Source organism: Rhineura floridana, chromosome 1, assembly GCF_030035675.1.
Source record: "Rhineura floridana isolate rRhiFlo1 chromosome 1, rRhiFlo1.hap2, whole genome shotgun sequence".
Taxonomy (NCBI): Eukaryota; Metazoa; Chordata; class Lepidosauria; order Squamata; family Rhineuridae; genus Rhineura; species Rhineura floridana.
Genome location: NC_084480.1, coordinates 188,534,179 through 188,557,620, shown reverse-complemented (window position 1 = coordinate 188,557,620; position 23,442 = coordinate 188,534,179). Strand labels below are relative to the sequence as shown.

General features: G+C 40.8%; 1 protein-coding gene across 6 annotated transcripts in view; it reads right to left on the bottom strand.

Moving 5' to 3' along the window:
• The window catches only part of TRIO (trio Rho guanine nucleotide exchange factor), a 279,134-nt gene that overhangs the window by 15,349 nt on the left and 240,343 nt on the right, over positions 1 to 23,442 (bottom strand). For 4 of the 6 annotated variants that reach the window (XM_061589377.1, XM_061589385.1, XM_061589393.1 and 1 more), the window contains 12 exons: positions 23,267 to 23,362; positions 22,174 to 22,322; positions 20,991 to 21,057; positions 18,499 to 18,602; positions 15,201 to 15,270; positions 13,811 to 13,900; positions 12,786 to 12,878; positions 11,146 to 11,196; positions 10,736 to 10,813; positions 9,568 to 9,759; positions 4,394 to 4,571; positions 2,728 to 3,482 (listed from right to left, as the gene is read on the bottom strand). In XM_061589377.1, the coding sequence (XP_061445361.1) occupies positions 2,728 to 3,482; positions 4,394 to 4,571; positions 9,568 to 9,759; positions 10,736 to 10,813; positions 11,146 to 11,196; positions 12,786 to 12,878; positions 13,811 to 13,900; positions 15,201 to 15,270; positions 18,499 to 18,602; positions 20,991 to 21,057; positions 22,174 to 22,322; positions 23,267 to 23,362 (1,923 nt within the window). Of the gene's footprint in view, positions 1 to 2,727; positions 3,483 to 4,393; positions 4,572 to 9,567; positions 9,760 to 10,735; positions 10,814 to 11,145; positions 11,197 to 12,785; positions 12,879 to 13,810; positions 13,901 to 15,200; positions 15,271 to 18,498; positions 18,603 to 20,990; positions 21,058 to 22,173; positions 22,323 to 23,266; positions 23,363 to 23,442 lie in introns of those variants that run through there. The other 2 variants (XM_061589410.1, XM_061589413.1) reach the window with 2 other exon arrangements.

The window sequence follows — 23,442 nt, the reverse complement described above, 5'->3', positions numbered from 1 at the left end:
AGGCTTCCCCATAGGCATCTGGTTGGTCACTGAGGGAAACAGCACATTGGACTAGATGGGCCTTTGGTCTGATCTGCTGGGGTCTTGTGCTCTTAAGTGCAATCCTGTGATTCTTCTGTTCATGTACTAATAGTTTTGCCTCCTTTCTTAAGGACAGAAAGGCATGCATGTTGGGGCTTAAGCTGTTTACTCATTTTAAACCAGAATTAAACTGTATTTTAAGATCCTGGTTAGTAAGCCAACATCCAATCAAACTTCCTCATTTCAGATGTAGCAAGGAACTGCGATTTAAAGCGACCAAGATAATTTAAAGTGCCGAAACTGGTTTGCAGCAGGAGGTGGTGGGGTGGGAGGGTGTGGGACTGGCTCCTGGCATAATAAACTATGGTTCAAGGCAGTGTTCTTCAAACTTGGATCCCCAGATGTTGATGGACTACAACTCCCATCATCCCTGACCATTGACCATGTTGTCTGGGGATGATGGGAGTTGTAGTCCGACATCATCTGGGGACTCAAGGTTGAAGAACAGTGGTTTAGGGAGCTGGGATCATTATGTCAGAATTGGCCCACTCAGTCACTTCACACTGTCTTTTCTAAACACCCCACCTTTTCCAGAGCTTAAGAGCTGCATGCTCCACCCTTCCATCAGCAGATGGAAAGCACTGGATAGTACTCATTGTGGGCTCAAGTACACCACATGCCTGAACTGAAAACTACAGTTTTAATTTGGCTAAAATCAGTGGTTGAAGATTATTAAACAAAATCCAAAAATGACTTGGAGACGTGATATTGTCATCCACAGATATAGAGGAAGTATGTTGTTTCTTTATCCCAGTACAATATCTAAAAAAAGAAAAGTTAAACAGGGAAGAAATATATTGCTAAAGCCTAAATGGGAAGGTATTTTTTCATTACTGATGTAATTCCTATTTCAAATGTTCAGGCTTTCTGGTGATATGAACAGCATCCACCTTTAATGAATTGGGGAAAGGGAAATAATTTTTACCATGTGTAAGAGACTAGGAAGCATTTATTTTAAAAACATATAGGTCATTTCTCCTTAAACATTGTCAGGGCAATTTTTAAAAAATGTTTTGTTTTAAATTTAAGCCATTTGTCTGATGCATATGCACACTTTTCAACCCAGAGCAGCTAGTTTTTAGTATAAAACAAATAACTGGTCTTCACAGCACATTTTCTCCATACAAAGAACTGATATTTCACCCCACTATGGAAGGTATTAAGAACATACATAACACTATCCTGAACAGCTCCATTCCTTATTCACAGTGAAGAGCCTGTTTACTCTGGCTGCCAAGCTGACATTTCCCTGAGCTAAGAAAACAATTTAAGGAGGCACGCCAAAGTCAAATCAAATCAAAATAACAACAGGAGCTCAGAAAAAGAACAGACATGCAAAGCAGAATTTCTTACCCTACAGCTATGATACAGCAAGTGAAAGAGGAAGTCAGGACAGTTCTACATTGTTAAAAAAAATTCAATCAAGTAGTGCATGCGTTCAAGAAAGGTTCTGAAGGCCAGATGATGTGCAATCAATGTTGTGCAGAAGCTGTGAAAGGAGGTAAAAGTGTACAACGCACTTAAAGGGGGGGGGAAGAAAGGGGACGATTAATACCAATATCCAGTTTTGGGATGCAACTAGCACATCCCCTAGGAACAATGATTATTTTGAAAAAAACTGAAGGTGTCCTCTGAATGTTGCATTTCCAGACAGAAGCTCTAACGAAAAGGTGTGGAGTCTGCTGGCCAACAACCCTGCATTTCCCTCGCATATCAGGCAGCAGAGAAGGCTGAAAAATGAAATCTCCAGGTGCCACAGTGCACAGCTTCTTAGAAAAGAGAAGGTTATGCAGCTTGCGAAAAATATTTTGGAAATTTAATTATAATAGCCTTCTATCTGTGTGTACTAGTGTACCCAGGATTTATATTTTTTGATGCTGGAAGATTCCTTGACCGGGTAGGTATTTTAAAAGACATCAAGTCAACAGAATGCTTCAGCTCAACTGAAAGTAAGAAGAGCAACATAGGAAGCACAGCCTAAGAGTACCTCCATATTCCCCTAAATACCAGATGTCAGCAAGAACAGGGAAAGAGTGGAGTGTTGAATTCATGCCCTGTGTGTGGGCTTCCTGGATGCATCTGGCTGGCCACTGTGGGAACAGAATGAACCTTTGGTCTGATCTAGTAGGACAATTCTTATTTTCTTCAAAGTTTCATGGGGGGGGGAGGAGGAGGAATGAATTGTGTGAATGTGTGTGAATGGAGAAAGAGGAAGTCCTGAACCAATCTGCACTGGAACTACAGGTGAGGGGTAAACTGAGCTCCACCAGGGAGGCTGTACACAGCATGTTAGGTTTGTGCCTTCATGTTAGATGAGGAAAAAAGCCAACAGCAAGTTAGTAGAAACCAGACTAGCATATATTTTTTTCCAGCAGAGGCAGAAGTCACATTTAGAGTTAGAAAGGTTTTCTTTGTGTCTGTATACATACTGCAAGTCTACATCTCATGTATACACACGCAGGTGCACCGTATGTTTCTACTGAGATTTGCATAAAAAGATTGGAGCAATTGATTATTATTTCAGAGCAGTGATGCAGCACCAGAGAGCCAGAAGTTAGTACGGAGAATGATGGTAACGCACAGGAGGGGGGAGCATGGGAAGATTTTTTAGAGGAGCTCGCAGGATAGAAGTGCTCCAGCTCTTACCCCGTTACTCTGGGTGGAGTGTACTGACTGCTCGCTGGTCGAGGAACATGTGCTCATGCGGTCTGTGTCCTTGCTGTGTGAAGAGTGGCGGTGGACCTGGCGCTGGAGGGAGTCACTGTCCCCGGGGAAAGTGAAGGAGCCGGGACGGCTGACAGGGGATGCTGGGATGGAGCTCCAAAAGGAGCCCTTCTGCAGGGGGCTGCTGGGTGTAAAGGTTTCCTTGACAAAAGGAGAAGGGAAAGTCATTGCGGAAGGAGAGTTTATAGGTGAGATGGCTCCGGGTCTTGATTTTCCCAGTGTCAGCGATCCTATGCTGCTCCTTGAACGAATCTCCTCTGAATTCCCACGGCATTCCCTCTGATCTGTGTCTGCCGAGCCACAGGTGCTTCCTGATGTCTTCCGGGGGCTCTCCATTGCTTTCATCTTAGGGATCTTCTCTGCTTCTTTTTCTGGACGATTCTGCTGAACATTTGGTGGGTGCCTGCCTGCCTGGCTAAGGCCAGCCTCTAGGGTGGTGGTGTGGGGAGGCAGGGAGGAATTGTGAATGGACATACCTGACATCTTGTCTGCCTCTGCTTGGACTGAGGCTGCAGAGGAGACCAGGACTGGGGAATGATGTCGGACCGGCTGCGGGATCCGGGAAGCCCTGCTACGGCTGGAGCTGGGGATTCCAGTGCAGGTGTTAGGGCCACTGCTGTTGTTGCTGCTGCCAGGGCCACTGTGGTTCCTCTGGTACTCAATCGGTGATGTCAAGGCTGAGGTTGCAATTGAGGAAAGGGAGAGGAATTCACATAAAAATGAAGGCAATGCAAAACAATTTTTCAGATTCAATTAGCTTACTATTGTCTCCTATTACAGAATTGCCATGCATTTCTTAGGTATTACTCATATCATCATTGCTAAATAAAGACAAGCTACTTAAAAACAAACATATTCATGTCAGCAAAAATTCTAATTCTGAAGTATTTGAAAAGAAACACAGTACTGTTTATGAAATAACTACAGCCCAATCTGTGGCAGATGGTTATTTTGATTAGATTAACATTGCTTTGTATGAGAACTGGCTTTTCTGATATTTGTTAAAGAAGTGAATTAATGAAAGATCATTTGTTATTTTTGCTCATATGAGCAATTTATATGAAACTATGGGATTACAACAACCATGCAAATAATTTTAGGTGGATAGTGAAACTGGATTATCTGAAATATTTAACTGGAATTCAGACAATGATATCTATATATTTTAAACTGAATAAATTATGGAAAATTATTTAAGTTGCTGCACTAGAAAGAGATAATACAGGATAAGAAGTTTAGCAGACATTCTTAAAAAGGAAAGCTGGATACCCATTCTCATATATGATTGATTTACATGCAAGATAATCAAGATTTGAAATGACAAAGTATTATGGCTAACTTTTAGAAACTTAACTTCAGTTTGATTCTGCGTGGTAGGTTACTGGGGGGAAACTAAGGTCTCAGAGGAAATAAAAGCTTCCACAATGATTGTCAAACCAATTATGCCTAGCCCCACCAGCAAACCTAAATATGGAAGAGTACTGTACCTCAGTGCGGAGGGAATTTCTAAAATAGTAACAATAAGAGTTCTGGAGAGTTAGGTTCATTCTGAAACTTTAGAAGGAAGTAGAAATATAGTTCACTTTACCATTTAGAAAATTACGCTGGTTTTCCAAGATTTGGTTGATTTCATGGATCCACATTTGGCGGACTCCTGGACTGGTGGAATGCAAAACAAAAGTCTCCATAACATCACCTGCTCTTGATGTTAGTGCAAATTTACATGGATCGTTGTCTACATTTTCCTCCAAGCACAGGCCACTCACCTTCATTAAAAAAAAAAGTTTTCAGAAAATGCCATATTCATCCTTTTGTCATTACTTTTGATTAAATAGCATTCAATACCCTAGAGGACCATGCCGTGCCTTCACCTCTCTGTTCACCCACTACCACCCTCTTCTTTTCTGTAGTAGCAGATGAGGGGGCATGTTATTTATTTCTCCCCAGCTACACTTTTATATAGCAATGCTGCTTTATTTCCTCAGCACTAGCTGTATCCACCAGGTTTACAGGCAAGCCTCACCCCTCTGTGCCTCTTTCTATCCTTTCTTAAGATCACAGGTATGGGTTTGCTTCCTTAACCTGCTATTGTATGGTGGCAGGTAATTTCGCTGCCACCGTTTGATACTGTTTCAGAACCCTTGTTATAAATACAAACATCAGTCCTTATATGTATTATAGTAGTTGGCCAAATAACTAGGGATGTTTTGAATCAAGTGTGATTTATTAAATAACAGATCTGAATATGACTAAGAATACTTTGTGCTCAGGTTCTTAAGCATTATTTTATTTCTTATTTGATTTATATCCCGCCCTTCCTCCCAGCAGGAGCCCAGGGCGGTAAACAAAAGGACTAAAAACTCACTACAAACTCATTCTCACTGTAGCTGGGGATGCAGCACTAATTTCTACTCCATTTTGATCGCAGTACCGCTCACCTTGCCAGTAATGCCCTTGTTTGAAGTCCACAAGCAATTTTTACTAGTCTTCCTTGAGACACAGTGCTATGTTAGTCATTTGAAGCTATAACTAGGTTAGCCACTTGTGGCACATCAGCAGCCTGATAGCAAGAGGCGGGGAGGAAGAACCTCTCCTGGTTTACGAAAACTTTCCTTTTTCTGAATGCCAGGTGTATTTGAAGCATTTCAAATCAGCCTCCACCATCACTAACAAAGCAATCAAGTGTCAAAGAGTATATGACTTCTTCTGTGCCTTCCTGTTCCTGTTAGCAGGGATGGGTCAGAAACCCCTCTAGGCAACCAGGCAGGAAAGTCAGCACCAAATTAATGAGACAATGCCACTTATTCTCAATTTTCCACTTCCACCACTAGATTAATATATTACCCAAGTGATTTTGATGCAGCTCCTCCATGGCTGCATCCCATGCCACTTTTGTAAAATGTGAAACTGGGCTGGCGCCATTGATATGAGAACCTTGGACACTATTTTTCTCATTCTATAGATTAGCAAAGCTACAGAATGCAACAATGGGGAAGTTTTAGGGTGACAGAAAACTTTTTGTACCCAAAGGAAGAGGATGTTACAACAGTCTTGTTTTTAACAACTTGCCTGGTAGCCACAGGCAACAAGGAATTCCTTGCAGACAAGCAAGTGGGATGATAGAGGAGGGATGGATCACGCTGGCCCTTCTCTTCAAGACTGTTTGTTTTTTGTGCTGGCTGCAAAAGAAGGGGATTCCCCCCTCCATGGCCAGCGAGGAAATGCAGTGGGCTGGTACAGTCCATCGGTCCACTTGACAAAAGGCAACTTTTAAAAGTAGTCTGCTAAAACAATAGTAGCCTACATTTCCATGCTCATCATGGGTAGTGGTAGGGGCCTTCCCTTTCTCTGTGGCAAGCATAAAAATACAGGATACTACTCTCTTAGAAGACTAGTAATTTTTTTTTGGCAGGCTGGTAACTTGCTTGGCTTTATTTATAAGTCTGAGCTATGAAGTAACACAAGACGTTACCAGTAACGACGAACAACACTCACTCAGGTCAGCATTAACAACAGGCCACTTGCCAATTTGCATCTGTTCAACTTAGCTCAGCTGAAACACACAGTAGTTTTGCACTAAATGTGCTGCAATGTCTAGAGTGCTGTGTTGGGAAAACCTAGATTCAAGTTCCCACTCAGCTATGAAGCTCACTGTGGTGTTTCTTTCAACCCAACATCCCTCACAAGGCACTGGTGTGAATAAAATGCTGATCTGAGCTCCCCGAAGAAAGGGTGGGATGCATAACATTTTGTTCCAGGTTACTCTGCCAATAAGAGAGGAAGGGAACCAGCACTATGCAACAGTTTTTGGCACTACCAAGTACAACTTGGGAACTGGACTCAAGTGTCAACAAACAACCAAGAAATTAAACTCAGGAAGTCATTCAACATATGAGTCAGTAAGGAGTACAGAATGACTGAAAATCTCAGCATTCAATTTGCAAACTGAACTGTTGAGGCCCCCTGGTGGAAAATCATATGATGAAGAAGCAGTGAATTATACCAAATAGGGCAGGGACATCGCGCCTCTCAGGAACCTGATCACAGTAGCCCATTTCATGTTTGGCCTCTCCTCCATGCCTTTCATGAACACACAAAGGGTGGGGTGTGCTGTGGTGGCAGACTCATTGCCTGCTGAATACACACACACCTGTCTGCATGTCTCTGCACAACCGGAAAACTGCCGCTTGCAGGGTCCCCAGTTATGTGGTAGAAAATCAAAGCCTGCCATCCCCACCCCCTAAACATATGTGCATTCAGGAGTAGCTGGAATGACTGAAGAGGGAGAGGCAATGACTGCTCTAGACTCCTTATTTCCAGCCTCACATTATATTAGAAGCCTTACAAAGGATGAATTAGCTCCTTCACATTGGTCTACATTTCCCACACGGACCTGGCTATTTATGCATAACATCTGATGTGACCCACAAGCCTTCCAGCCTTGAGTTGCCTGTCACAGAGACAGGCTATTTCATGGGCCAGATGCGACATTTTCTGAGTGTCATTGTGATGTTCCATATTTTTGTGCAAATGTTTCATGCTTGTATATTGTAACGTTTATGGCAAGTGGGTTATATTAGAGTATTTAACGTACATGGTGTTGGGAGGGGGGAATGAGTGAGTAGAATGTTGGAGTGTGTTGGACAGTGATTGGCTGAATGAATCACAGATTTATGGAAGGGACCTTTATAAGACCATCCAGTCCAACCCCCTGCTCAATGCAGGAATCCAAATTAAAGCATACCTGACAGGTGGCTGCCCAGCTGCCTCTTGAAGGCCTCCAGTGTTGGAGAGCCCACCACCTCCCTAGGTAATTGGTTCCATTGGTGTACTGCTCTAACAGTTAGAAAGTTTTTCCTGATGTTCAGTTGAAATCTGGCTTCCTGTAACTCGAGCCCATTATTCTGTGTCCTGCACTCTGGGATGATCGAGAAGAGATCCTTTGCTATCATATCTTCCCTTAGTCTTCTCTTCTGAAGGCTAAACACACCTAGTTCTTTCAGTCTCTCCTCATAGAGCTTTGTTTCTAGTCCCTAATCATCCTCGTTGCCCTCCTCTGAAGCTGTTCCAGTTTGTCTGCATCCTTCTTAAAGTGTGGTGTCCAGAATTGGACACAATACTCAAAATGAGGCCTAACTAGTGCTGAATAGAGGGGAAACAATACTTCATGCGATTGACAGAGTAGAGTGAGAGGTTTATATTTAGGTGTGTGACTGTTTTGGCAGTCAGGGATTGTTAGGAAGAGTTAGGGATGGTTGGAAGGACTGATTAGTGTTAGACAGCATTCAGCATTGTTGCAATGTCAGCATTGTTGTTGTTTATTACTTTTGGATTAATTGGTGAGAGGGTGAAGCTAGTGTAGGAATATTAGAGCAGTAGGCCACGTAGGGTTATAAAAGTGGTTAAAAAACACACAGTAACTTAAGTTTAAGACCTTGAGACAATTTATGAAACCACATGCTTATGAACAACACAACAAGTGAATTCACTTCTTTTTCAAACACATCTGTTATAAAATAAATATTGGTTCTGTTTTCACACCACATTAAGAGCTTGAGTCAGATACTTAGTATATGTGCAGGCAGCAAATCCTTGAAGGAGAGTTTAGTATCAGGTCACAGGGGTCAAAACTCATAGCTGTGAGCTTTAAAGGGAGAAAGTGTCACAAGGGAGTGGAGGCTTGCCCATATACCTGAACCATATAGCAACCATGCTAAGGGAATATAGTAGGGAACCCCTGAACAGCATTGCTGTACTGGATAACGTGAAGAGTAAATAAAGCCCTGTGTCCCCTCTCTGGTGACAGAAGGGAGGGAGGGAGCAGGGGTACGACAGCCTTCACTTGCTGAAGTATATGACATTTGCACAAAGGAAAGGGTCTTTTCTGTGGCAGTTCTCTGATTTCGGAATACCCTCCCTAGTGAGTCTTGACTGGTGCCAGCATTATAATCTTTTCGGTGCCAGGTTAAGGCTTTCTTGTTTGACCTGGCATTTTAAAGGGGTTACGTTTGTTTTGGGGTTTTAGTTTTTGTCTTTTTTTAAATGGTCATTCTACACCAAGGGTTCTCAAACTCTGGTCTGTGGACCACCAGTGGTCCAACAAGTTTCACTCAGGTATGGTGTGTTCATGTTAATTGTATTTTTATTGCATTACCATTTGAATTGTGGAATTCAAATTGCAATACAGTAAAATACAATATAAAAATAAAAGAAGCAATAATATACAATTAAAAATTATGCAGCACTTATCATGGTGTATTACAATGGCTACAACAAGCAAAAAAATAATTAAGTGATCTGCCAAGACCCTCAGTAATTTTCAAGTGGTCTGTCAGGAGAAAAAATTTGAAAACAAATTGTGCCATCTTTGTGTTGGAAGAAGTGTGGTTTAGTAATTTGTAAGATAAATACTGCCAGCCATAAGCAAAAGGATCTATGAGGGACAATAAATAAAAATAACAGGAAAGAAGATAGAGAGAAGGATAGGTGGAATGAAAAATCTTCACACTGGTGGCTGAGAGGAGCTCAGCTAGCATCCCATCTCCTGATTATTGGCTTTACTCTCACTAACCTTTGAGAACCCTACTCCAGTGTTTTTTCCAAATTCAGAAGATTAAATCCAGAGAAAAGATGAATACCTTTTCTTTTAAGTACTTTAAAGAGAGAATTGGAGGACAGTTGGATTAGCCATTAGAGTCAGAATGGAATTAAACTCCCCAAGCCTAACTGCACAATTAAAAAAGGAATATACAGAAGACTTACCTTGATGCTGTTTTTAAATAAGAATCCTGGTGTTGAGAAGCCTTTCTTTTTATCTAGTGGTTCACTGAATATGACAATCTGTTCAAACAAGAAGACTCGCCTTTCTTTGCAACGTGGCAAGAGTCCTGTATCCTGGTCTGTAACCATGAATGTATCTTGAAGCAACAGCTTACCCTGGGCAACAATTTTACCCTTAAAACAGAGGCCAAAATAAGTTAAATGAATCCTTCTATCCAATCCATCAGTTGAAACAAATAGTTACATTAGAAAATTATGACAAAAAATGTTTACATTCCCTGTGGTTATGTTTTAAAAATTTGGGTGCTGCTCTCTGGTTGAAAACTTAACTACATTCTTATGATGCTTTACTGAAGGATTGTAATTTTTAGGAGACTGTGGGTGTGAAACAAAAGTGACATGCGATCAACTAGAAAAACTGCTTAAGCAGTGGGATGAAGACAGTTACGATTTTATAAAGAATACCATGCAATTTCCCATGGTGATCACGCAGTATTTCCCCATGTGATCATGGGGTGTATCCACACTTCTTTGGGGGCATCTGGAAACACCACATCCAACAGCCCTATCAGATATTAGCAAATCAGTTGGTGGGGTTCAGGAATGCCTATGCGTTGGATGTCATGTGTATCAGCCTCAACCGAGTCATTGTTACTCAACAGCTATGTCAAATGAGCCAAGATGCACTGCCCTTACACACTGTACACTGGCCCTTGTTCAAACAACTGTGACGTTCAACATGCATAGGTCAGATGAGAATAGACGCTTAAGGAGGATAAAATCGTAGAGAAGAGAGACAATGAGATCTGTGGCTGGATGCATGCCCACAGGGGCATGGTTTCCAGGCACATTCCTATCCTTAGAGCCTGCTTTCCTGCTGGCACTGCACTGTTGAGTCAGGAACATGGCAGGGTCAAACAAGAATGTTGGCTATTCCTCTCTAGTCTGCTCTCAACCTGTAGTAGGAAAAAGGAGCCTTAGCTGAATTCCAGAAGGAATTCTAAAGCTAAAACATGTCAGGACATCAAGGAAGCATTGATTTATTTAAAGCTTCTGGGTGATTTATTTAAAAAAGTTTCCTGATTGTGAAGAAAGCACATTGTCCACGAAGAATGAGAAAGGAGCTCAAACCCAAGGAAGAGGGACTTACATCAAATCCTTGTAAACGACCAACATTCATCATGTCGTTGCAGCGTTTTGGGACTATGCACATTACTTCTACAGCTCTCTGTTGAATCAAAGGAGATACTGATTCTTTAAGATGCCACTACCAAGATTGGTTACATGTATCTCATGCTACCAAAAGGCAGACTATATGACAAAATTTGTTGAGGGGCTGCTTCTGGGAACATCTTGCCCTTTCCTGCAGCCTCGCTTATGAGTTCTTCCAAAGCAGAGAACAAAATGCAATTTGGAAAAACAAAAACATGACAAACATTGTGAAGAAGAGGTCCATGGACATTGCAGAAAGACACTAAGAGTGTGCAATGCACCGCTCCTGCTGTAACAGTCACCTTGTTGCTGATAAAAATATTTAAGATAAGCAATATTTCTAAGTACCTCTAATTCAGTTGTATCAAGATTAGCTTTTTTGGAGTATTTGAGGAAGTCCTGTAAAGAAAAGTAAGAACTATGAATTGACATTAAAACAGATATTAAAAAAAACCAATACTGGACAGTCTTGATTTTCAGAAACTGCTGATAGTAATAAATGTGCATTTATCTATCATCTCCTTTTAGACTTCTAGGAAGCCCTAGAAATTAAATGCCTAGTTTAAATATCTCAAATGGTAAAAACACTGTCTGTTTCTTGACTGTTCTTTGATTTGTGTGCATTATTTGCTGTGTTTTTAATTGTTTTATATATAGAACAGGTTTTATTTGTTTTTACACTTTTCTGGTTCTTTGGTTGTAACTGTTTTGTTAGATAATTGCATATTTTTGGGACCTTATGATAAAGGGCAGGTAAGAGAGCTAATAAAGTAAACTATTTTTTATTCACTAGTAGTTAAAACCTCCCACACAGAAGCAGACTTCTGTTTTCTAAGAAAACTGCCTTCAGAAGGAAAGCTCACATTTTCAGATCAGAATTAACACCAGTTATTTACAACTTCCTCACAACATAACTACCTTAGTAGACACAAAGTGCTGCAACAACAGCAACAATGAACATTATGGGTACTTTCTGAGAAATACTTGCCTATGTAAAGATTAGGCTTTTTTTGTTTTGTTTCCCCTTAAGCTTTCAATTTTGCCTTCTCTTTCTGAAATGGCAACAACCCTTTCCAGCAAGAGCTGGAAACATCTTTGATGTTCTCTCAGTTCAAATTACTTCTCTAGCTAAAGTTTTCCAGTTCTCTCTCTCAATAATATTCCCCGAATTTCTCTTGATTATTCACTGAGTCTACTAAAACTCCTTTTCAATGTCTAGTTCTACCATGTTGATTGTTGTAATGTTTTGTTTACTGGTCTTCCGGTCTCAATGCTTAAACCTAGCTCTGTTTTCAACACTTCTGCTCACTTAGTGTTTCTTTCTTTGCATTTTAATCATGTTACACTTTTACTTGTTTCTCTTCACTACCTTCTACAATTAAGTCTAAACTCATCTTTAAATATCAGTGTTGGTGTGTGTCTTCTTAGCCATCACTTTCCCAACCTCCTCGATCCCTCTTCCTCAAACACTAATCTTACTAAACCTCTGCCTCTTTATGCTATTTGCCTTCTCTAATCTCTCTCTCTCTCCCACACACACATGCACACACACTGCCTTTCTCAGCTGGCCTTCTCAGTCTCAGTGTATTGACTCACCTTTTCTTTGATTCCTACCTGTAAATTAGTTACTGTATGGGTTTTACCTTAACTCAAAAATGGTAGACAATGATGACAATAAGAAGCAAGTTGTGTTAGGCCCTGTAATTGGAATGAGTACACTTTAAATCCTTTAATGACGATCCATTGGAGAGCAAGTCATTTGGATAACTATGGCAATTCTAAAGCTAATACATGTCAATGAGCACTGAACTCTGGGGATGTGTGCGTTCGTTAGATCAAAACCAAGCCATTCTTGTCCGGCCACTTTGGGGGAGCAAGCCATGATAAGACATATTTGTAAGATGCACAGTAACCTGTATTTTTTAAAATACGTTTCAAATGCTATAAAGCAGTGTAAGTCCAAGCAGATATAATTCAAAATTCCTTACCTTTAGTAACAATTGGTATTTCATAATTCTTTGCACTGGTTTTATCAGCAAGTCTGTGAGCTGAAGTCTATGACCCAAACGCTGCTTCAGGTCCTAGTAGTAGCAAAATAAGATTCAGAGCAAATCACCTGTCTTACCTCATTGCTTCCTGTATATTCTTGATGTATTTAGAAACAAAATGAACTGTAAAAAATGTTTGATTTTCAGTTTTTGAAGGTTATGCACTAATGTGGGGTTCATGTCTTCCTGGACTTCATCTTATTCATACCCTAAAGAAAAATTATGAGTCTCCCCACCTTTATTCTGTCAGAGCTGGGCCTGTCATCCCTCCCCTGAAAAGATGACAATTACTCTACTGATAGCAATTCCGTTGATTAGATACACACAGTTAAACCTTCTATGGATGCTAAACCTGGGGGCTTAATCTTTAGTGGACAAGGGAGATTGTGGCAGCCAATGCACTCCAACTTGGGACAGCAATGAGTCACTTCTGTCCGATTGAATTTTGTTACACCTCTGTTTGGCTGGTAAAAGGAGGATGGAACATGAAACTATTTCCCTGGACTGGCTCTTGGGCTGAATAAAAATCTCCTTATCAATTATGAGTAATGATCTCCTCTATTGCTCTCTGTTTATTTCTTTCCCCTCATTTCATTCTTTTTGGCCTGGAATGTAAAAGCAGCTGGTGATCTGAATCCAGGTTACTATGACAACATTGTAAGATTCACTTAAATGAATCAATGTCATCTGGCTTTTTGATGTCTCACAAGTATTGTATGGAAATCACAAAAAACGTTTCCATTCTGTAATCCATCTCTGAACTGGAATTTGATGCAGGGAGTTATTAAGCCCCAGAGCTAATGGAGGGGGGGGAAAGTTCGTTCATCTGGTAACAAACTAATTTCTATCACAGCCACAGACCCCAAGAGACTGCAAAGAACAAGGAAGTTTGAAAAAGATTGTGGACATTTTCCCTCTACTCAGGAAGAGGCAGCCATCCCCTCCTCCCTGCCTTTGGCACTTACCTCAAAAAATGTATCAATGTATTCTGAGACAATATGCTCAGACTTTGGTTTATTTTGGCAGTAAACTATGTACATGTGCAATCTTCTCTCCTGAAGTAGGAAGAAAAAGAACAAAAATGTTGTACTGTATGAAAACTTAAAACTGCTGACATGGACTAGAACAGCACAGATTGTTAAAATGAAAGGTACTATATTCTGTAAAAGCTGCTTCATACAAGATGAATATATTTCTATACATGCTATCTTATCCACTCTCCACCTTGCACATACTCACGATACAATAGCTTGGAGAAATCAAGGCTGTATATAGATACAGTCAACAATGATAATTTGCAACTGCACAAGCATCTTTTATATAATGAGCATGAGAAGTGCTGTGATTATATCCATGTTCAGTGCAGTTTACCCTGTTATTCACACAATAGTGTAGCCAGAGACATTTAGAATTAAACATGTTGAGAAGGTAGTATCTTCCATTACCAGCTTGAAGGCAGACAATCATGATCTACGTTACTGTCAAGATATTGACACCCACTCCCAACAAAACACAAACACATGCACAATGAGTACATTGATATGATATGCTGACTCATGTCTGAGAGTGGCAGTTTTCACACTTACTGCCCGCAGGGAACCGTTCCTACACTGAGGTGTCTACCAGTGAACCCTCACAATTTGTCATGTATATTGCAAAGAATTCTGGCGAGTACTCTAGGTACCGGCCAAGGCTGCTGTGGGCATTCTAAGGCACCCTCTTGAGTTCATATGGAGCCAGAGCGAGGCCCAATATTACTTATTGGTTGGGCACTTCAGGAGAAAATTGACAGTACTGAACAGCCCCATCTTTCAGAAAGAATGGCCACTGATTTTCTTGCTGAGGACACTCCACCTTCAAAAGCAAATGTGCTTTAGATTTCGCAGACCAAATAAGGAAGCTAAGCAATAGCCATCAGTCTTTTAAAGTGAACATTAATCATCTATGCGTCTTTCAGATATGTTGTACATATGGAACTTAAGAGTGCAAAAAAGTTCTAAGTAGAAAAATGGGGAATCATTGTGGCTGTGTAATAGATTCCGTGTTCCATCACTGCTCACACATCTAAGAGCGCATACAAGGCATAACAGCTGTTTTCTGTTATATTTTTGTTATCTTTATGTTCCTTTATCTCCCATGATTATTATTCCCTGCCATTCTAAAAAAATATATATTCTGGACAGGAACAAAATGAAGCACAGGAAGCTCATGCTTTTTTTTTTTTTTTTATAAAAGCAAACTATTCTTAGCACAGAATGGTGAATGGTTGCAAGGACAGTCTGTACGTTGTCAAATATCTATATCTATAATCAAAACAGTTTCAACATATGCAGTGGAGAGGATGCTCACACTTACATGTTTAACAAAAAGCGATCCTAATTTTTCTGGATCCTCAAGGCACTTCTCTAATTCTCCTAAAAAGAAACTGAGCAGAACAGCAAAAAAGTAATTAATACTTTTCCACCTCATTAGGGCAACAGAAGACATATTCAACTGATGACAACAATTTCATTGCATTTGCTCTGTGGAAGACCTCCACTTTTTGAAACAAAAAGGTTTACAGAGGATGCATCAGTGAACGGCTGCATGAAGCTGGCTGAAGATACTTTCTCATCCCCAAGAAGCCACACCACATTGCCCCTGCATTATGTCCTGCCCTGCAACTTCTATAATGTTGCAAGAAATCCTGGGATGCACCTCTCAGCTTGCATGCTGCTTTATTAGTTCCCTTTAAATTATAACTGCCTCAAGCAGCCACTTGGTTTTACTGTGCAGCTGGGCCAATCCTGAGCAAATGCAAAAAGTGTAGGCTTTTCTAGAAATGAAAGTTAAGGAGCCAAAGCAAATTTATCCAAAAAGGAATCTTTGTCATAACACGGGACTCCTCTGAATCAGAGAGCATCTAGCAGGTATTCCATACTTTCTACACCACAGACACACATGGTGTGAAGAGTTACATGTCAAGACACTCATGTATTTCCAACACTGAGCAAAAGCAAACTAGACTTATCTTTAACCAGCACACATAGGGAATGGAAATGTCCATCTTAGATGAATCATGTTACATGGTCCTACAGCGGAACTTAAGAAACTGGATCTCATCCAAGATCTGTCTGTTAAGTAATAACCATCACTCATCCATAGAGATGCTATTTGGGGGCCCTAATGATCTTTGTAATATAGGTCTTCCACCCCCACGATTCTACAGAGATGACTGAATCCATTCTGGAATGCTGTGTAAAGGTAAAGGTGTCCCCGCACTTGTAATGCGAGTCATTTCTGACTCTTAGGGCAACCTCTTGCAACGTTTACTAGGCAGACCATATATATGGGGTGGGATTGCCAGTTCCGTCCCTGGCCTTTCTTTACCCCCCAGCATATGCCGGGTACTCGTTTTACCGACCATGGATGGATGGAAGGCTGAGTGGACCTCGGCCCCTTTTACCGGAGATTCGACTTCCTCCTTTCGTTGGAATCGAACTCCGGCCGTGAGCAGAGCTTCGGCTGCGTTACCGCCGCTTACCACTCTGTGCCACTAATGCTGTGTACTAATGCGAATAGTCCACCAGACAGTTATTCTTATCTGCAGACTTTCCAAATATAAGGCTCCCAGGAACTAGGGAAGATTGCTGCTCTGATAGAACAGGTCCAAAATAAAAGAAATAGTCTTATGGCAAACTTATCCAATTATGAAATGGAAGGATCAGAAACTTTCAGCAGAAACCCCATTCGTGAGCCACTAATCAAGGGGGTCACTGCACCTAGAAGGAACAGTGCTAATAAGGCCTTGATGTATCTGTCCGTAGGCTCCAGACATATCCCAGCATTAAGAAGTTGCTGCCCTTGGCTCCTTGGGGGGGAAGGGCAGGATACACATTTAATAAAGAAAAAAAAAAGCTGCATGTTATGCACAGTATAGAGGCCAGATTTCCATCTGAAGCAAGGCACAGCTAAACCACCTCAGCACTAACAATGACTGGCTCATAGTTGCACCTGTGGCATACTGCATCCACCACATGCTAACTGAGAACCCCCCCCCCGGTACTCACCATTCCTGTCCATCTCCTCCCTTTCCCACACACACCTGTCAAGTGACCAATTCCAATTAACAATTAATCATTATCCAGCACTCACCGCTAACTGCAACTCCGACTCCAAACAGTATGGAGTAGGTGAAACAATTCCCATCCACAAAGCCAATTGCAGATAAGAACAAAAAACACCTACTAGTCCGAACTAAGGTGACCAGCCAATTCCACACTACAAACGGGGGGGGGGCAGGTTGGATGCTATGCTCTAACAGAGAAGGAGGGAAGGGCCTTATACATCCTCCACCTGCTCCTCCCAAGTACTGGCACATTCACATGCAAGCACCAGAAGTGGCCTTTTGCAAGTTTTCTGATCCTGCTGCAAATGTGCTCCCGCCTGGAAGGCTTTTGGCCCCCAAACGGAGGAGCAGTATTGTTTCCATTGAAATAAAGTGGCCACCATATGCATATCCAAGAACTCCTTTCCAATAGTATCTGATCATTACTTAGAGAAATGGTGTCAGCCTATTCGATAACGTGCCATAAGTCAAGCCCCAAGTATTTAGAATGTGTCACTAGAGTACACACTATAGTACATATACAAACTTGGGGTGCTTTTCTCTCCAGATTAGTGAATTGGGAAGCAGACAGCAGCACTGTGTTGGAGAGGATGGCAGACAGTGTACGTGTGACTCTATGCTAATACAGGTCCACTATCCCTCATGTTCAGTCCAGTCCACAAAACTTCACGGTCTGTGCTGCAGGATGTCTAGCACTCATCTAAAGGAAACTTTATTCATATTTTAAATGCACCATTTAATAGTTTTACACACTTGTTTCCAAACTATCTATATCATTATAACCCTTAGACAAACATGCTTTGGCCTACCTAGCATGTACTATCCAACACAGTGCAGGCTGATGCAGATTTCTATCTGCATTAGACTTGGTACATTCAAAGAGTAAAACTAAACTGCCCTTCATTTGCAAGGCATCGTCTCCCCTTCCAACTCAGGGTAATCCATGCCAAGCGTCACTGCTTTAGGTAGCTCCTGTTTGAAAGGGAGAAGCTTCCCATTTTCGTTTTTATCATCTCAGCAAAAATGGGTCTAATTTCTCCTGAAGGTAGATGCAATGTCAGATTGCAATTGGGCCTTCTCTTCTCTTTCAACATGCACAAGTCAAAATGAAAAATGAAAGAGTGGGTGGGCAGGCCAGAGGCAAAATGCTAGCTCTTGAGTAATCAGAACAGCACGCTACTCAGTCCACATTTTTTATATGATACACCCAATGAGCTTTTAGTTATGGGCAGCACAACCTTAGTTTAATAAATTGTCAATATATAATGGCAGTTGATCATTCATCATTATTGGGAGGTATTCAATGCCATCCTACTCAGAATAGTCCCACTGAAGTGAACAGACACAGCTAACTTATGCTTGTTTATTTCAAGGGGCTACTCTGAGTAGGACGTAGTTGAATATAACCTAAAACCTTGACACGTTCAACCAAGTTTTTTCCAGTATAATATTTTATGCAGTCTAGGGTAGTTTCGTTCTATTTTTTCAGTAGGTTCTGCAAGATTAAAAAGAAAACCAACTAAAAATATATAAAAAAATACATACTCTCTGTGCCAGTCATATATTTGATGAATGTTGCCAAACACAATTTTGTCTTTCCCTTTCATGTCATCAGGAACACCATCTTCTTTCATGAGTGCCATGTAACCCTGAAGTTAGAAAAAAAAATGAACATGAGCGCTGCTGTTCATCTTTTCGGTACTTTTAACATTTTGAACTGCTGAGTGCTCTCTTGTGCCTCTACCATTTTTCCCCCTCCAGAATCCTTCTGCCGACTGATGTATTTTAAACATTGGAGGGAGGAAGAGAGGATGATCTCTTAATGGCATAATTAACAGCTGATAACTGATCCCAAGTATGAACTCTTGTTTAAGAAGTGCCTTGCTGGATGATATCAACAATTGTTAGGAGTTGGCCAGTAGTCCACAATCTACCATCTGTACACTCCTGCCTTAACCTGTGCCTTTATTTAGAACAGGGGTAGGGAACCTCCAGCCCAATCATGGCCCCTAGAGGGTCCAATTTGGCCCAAGACACCATTTTCCCCAAGCCACGTCTCCCTGCCCAACAGTTGTCTTGGGCCGCAAGGCACATCCTGATAAGGATCTGGCTCGTGAGCTAAAAAGGTTCCCCACTCCTCATTTAGAACATAAAAATGAGAGACTTACTTGGGAGCCAAACATATTTGCAACAATGTAGCTGAAAAGACACCTTCAAAATACTTCCCCAAAATGGCCAAGTACCAAAACTCAAACAAATCCTGATTTACCATTTTTAATATTATCAGTTTGGGTACTTTATGTAAAATGACATTGCCCTTCTGCTGGCTTGACCCATCAGCTCATGAGGCCACGTTTGTGACACAGGAAATGCTGCAACAAGAGACCAAATGAAAATATCCATCTGAAACTTGATAGCAAATTCAAGCTGGATCCAGATTTATGGGCACCGGTAGTGGGTTATTGGGGCCAGTTTGTGATATGTGCAAGTATTATTTTCAGTAAATAAGAGTTAATTGTCAGTTTTCACAATCTGTCCTACATCAATTTCATTATGAATGGCTTTAAGGAATCCTGAAAACATAGTAAACTCTATTTAGACGGTAAAAAACTCCACAAGAATAAGTTACATTATTTCAGTGTCACTTTGAAATACAGTTTACATCCTGTCTGTGGGCCTCAATGCACATAGGTAGCTGCCTCATGCTGAGTCAGATCATTAGTCCATCCAGTTCAGCACTGTCTACCTGGCAGTGACTCTCCAGGGTTTCAGATAAGAGTCTTTCCCAGTCCTACTTGGAGATGCTGGGGATTGAACTTGGAACCTTTGCATGCAAAGGGTGTGCCCTATTACATTCCCAATATATCTCTGAAGTATATAGGCTTGCTAGATACTTTGGGATAGCCAACCGTGTCAAATTCTTCCACAAATTAGATGTGAACCAGATTATACATGCACAGAACTAACAGCTATCTTCATGAGTGTAGCCTCATATTTTCTAGCAAAAGTGTTAAGAGACAACCAATGATTTGCTACACATACAGTCCTGTTCATACAAACTGTTTTCTGTATGGTCATGAACCCATGCATATTATTGTGTGGAGGAATTTAATAGCATGAAATGGGCCTTTGTGCATGCAAGCAGATCTGCATGTGCAGGGATTGTAAACACAGAAGGATTGTCCGTCTTGCAATGAAGACTGGAGCAGCTTTATATGTACATCATCCCTGGTGCGTGCAACAAGCTGCTCAATTCAGCTTCATGTATGAACTCATTTAGGAATACAGAAGCTGGGAACTCAATACAGTTTCTAATGGTAAACGCAGCCTAATAAGCCCCGTTACTCAACACTTCTGATCCTTCCCAAACCACAAATTCAGGACAACAGGAACAACTTACACCAATCCAATTTCATCCATTTTTAAAGTACATCAATTATACTTGTTTAATTTGCTGCCTCATTCAGGGATTGTTCTTAAATCTATTAACAGGCATGTTTATTAAAAGGCATTTCAGCTGCCCATTCTAAAACTGAAATACTGCCAGCCATTCCATTGCCTACATTAGGATTCAACAGACTCCTTCACAGCAAATGTATTGCCAAGCCAGTCTTAAATACTCAACAGATGAGTCAAGAAACAGCAGGCAGTCCTGCTTTCATGTAGGAATGGAAACTAATTATTGCCAGATTTCAGAATTTACATGTTGATATGTCCATAAGCAGTTAAACTGGCAGCTTTTATTAAAAGCTCCTTTTCAAAGATACTTTACATAGAATTAGTGCTAGCACATCAATAACACTGGAAACGGCTATCTGGCAGTTACAAACCATAACCTATTTCATTTCTAACAACAACAAAAAGGGACCAATACAACAGACGACAAAGTAGATTTCCCAAAGTATTGCTGGTAATATCTTCCCAAGAGGGTTGGGTGGAGTGGAGTGGTATATTCCTCTTTACACTTCTAAAGTTTGTGTTTCTGATCTGACCAAAAGAAAGTTGAAAACACTTGAATTTAAAGGGATGAAGCATACCTCTACTACATAGCCAAGATCTCTCACATAATCTCGCTCTGTCTCCACTAATTCCTGCAGGACATAGCTGCAAAGTTATGAAAAGTGAGAATAATTAAGGGTGGAGTTTAGCAATATGAACAATTTATATGTGCTCAAATATTATTATTATTAATAATAATAAAATAACAACAACAACAATAATAATAATACCAGAAGGTGCCTAGGGTTGCAAACAAAGGACAAAACACTAAAAACACCTTAAAACATCTCAAAAACAAAAATTCATAAAAAATATATATAATATCTTAAAAACATCTTTTTAAAAACTCTTTTAACATCTTAAAAGTAATTACAATACAGATGCAGAGTGGGATAAGGTCTCTACTTAAAAGGCTTGTTGAAAGGTAACAGAAATGGTGCCTGTCTAATATTTAACGGGAGGGAATTCCAAAGGGTCGGTGCCACAGCACTCAAGGTCTGCTTCATAAGTTGTGTGGAATGGACCTCCTGATATGATGGTACGTGCAGGAGGCCCTCACCTGTAGACTGCAATGATCAACTGGGTACACAAAGGGTAAGACGGTCTTTCACGTATCCTCGTCCCAACCTGTATATGGCTTGGCACATCATAACCAGCACCTTGAACTTGATCTGTCAGCTAACGGGCAGTTAGTGCAATTCTTTCAGCAGCGCGTGACAACAGTAGGGAATACTATGGTGAAATATGATGTAACTAAGGTACATGAGATTAAAAATTGTCTATTTAAATATTTATAAAAGTGCTAATATTTCTCATACTAAAATTTAAAACGTGTATGCCAACATGAATTTTATAAAATATTCCACAATAAGTGGTATTGTTAGCTGTAGAGACCAATAAGGCCCCTATCATTTGAGTGTGTTGAAGAGTCCTAAAAACACATTATTTTAAGTTTCTGAGGCACTCAGCTTCCTTGCTAACTTCTTAAAAATATTATGATCACAAAAGTGAAAGCTAATGTGCCACACAGAGGAAACTGATGACATTTAGCTGGTTTTCAGGCAGAATCCTCCAAAAGCTGAAGTAATCAAAGTTTTAACTTAATCAGCAAACAGGGTAAAAACAAATTTATATAATAACATACATTTTACTACACAGAAGGCAAGGACAGCTGCTCTTGTTAAGCAAATAAGGGGAAAGAAATTGGCAGGGCAGTCTTACTGTCGCCTTTTTAAAGAGCTAGACTTCCGTTCTTCCATCTCATCTATGGGCGATGAAGAGGACAGAAGTGAGTTGTCTGAAGGATTGAATGATGGGCTGCTACTATCACCCTGGTCCACCATTAGTGAACTTGGACGATCCTCCAGAGCCTAAGAGCAAATTGATAAGCAAGATTTACCCCTTTCTGAATTGCACACTTTAGAAGGTTGGTGGGATCTAGACACCACCACCACCAGCACAATCTATTTCACATATTAAAACACATCATATCATTTTTCTACTTTAAGAACATGTTGGTCATTTATACAGTTAACACCTTCCCCATCCACACATAGGTTGTCATGACTCTCCTCTTCCCAGCCAATCTGCTCCTGTGCAGTCACACTGCTATGAGATGGACTGCAATGTGTGCAGTCATTTATAGGGATCAGAAGCCTTGTTGCACCCAGCAGGCCATTCCACTTCAGGGCCATAGTACACAGCCTAATTGTTCCTAACTCCAAAATTCTAGACAGAGACTTGAGCTCCACTATCATGATTCCTCTGAGAGAGATGCCAGAAATCAAAGCCTGGGCTGATAAAACAAATGAAATGGAGGTGGCCACTAGCTTAGGTGACTTTTTAAAAAGATTAGACAAATTTATGGATGATGTGTCTATCTGTATTAGCCCTGATAGCTAAATAACCCTTCATGTTCCAAGGCAGGATATTGCCAAACACCAGATACTAGGAACAAATAACAGTGGGAGGGTTGTTGTCTTCTTGTCATTGCCAGACCTTAGCAGGGACATCTGACGAACCACTGCTGGAAAAACAGTGCTGAGCTAGACAGACATTTGGTCTGATCCAGTATGGCTCTTACGTTCTTATAGCCATGTTTCAATAGGATACCATGCAAGCTGCTCTGAAATGTCTTGGGACAGGGGTGGCAAATCTGCAGCTCTTCAGATATTGCTGGATTCTTGCTCCCATCAGCCCCAGCCAATGTGGTCAATGGTCAGGGATGATGAGATTTGGAGTCCAACAGCATCTAGAGGTTCCCCACCCTTGTTGTAAAGGAAGAAAAACAAGCAAGCAAGCAAAACACACTTGCCATTTTACTCTTCACAAGCTCCTCTATTGCACTGACGAGTTCTGCTGCACTGGGAGTTTCTGAGCTGGTAGGACGTACCAATAATCGAGAAGATGTCTGCACAACAGGGTGAAAAAGGGGAGGAAGGCACCCAAAATATCAATTTGAGGCTATACACATATATAAATATTTGTTTT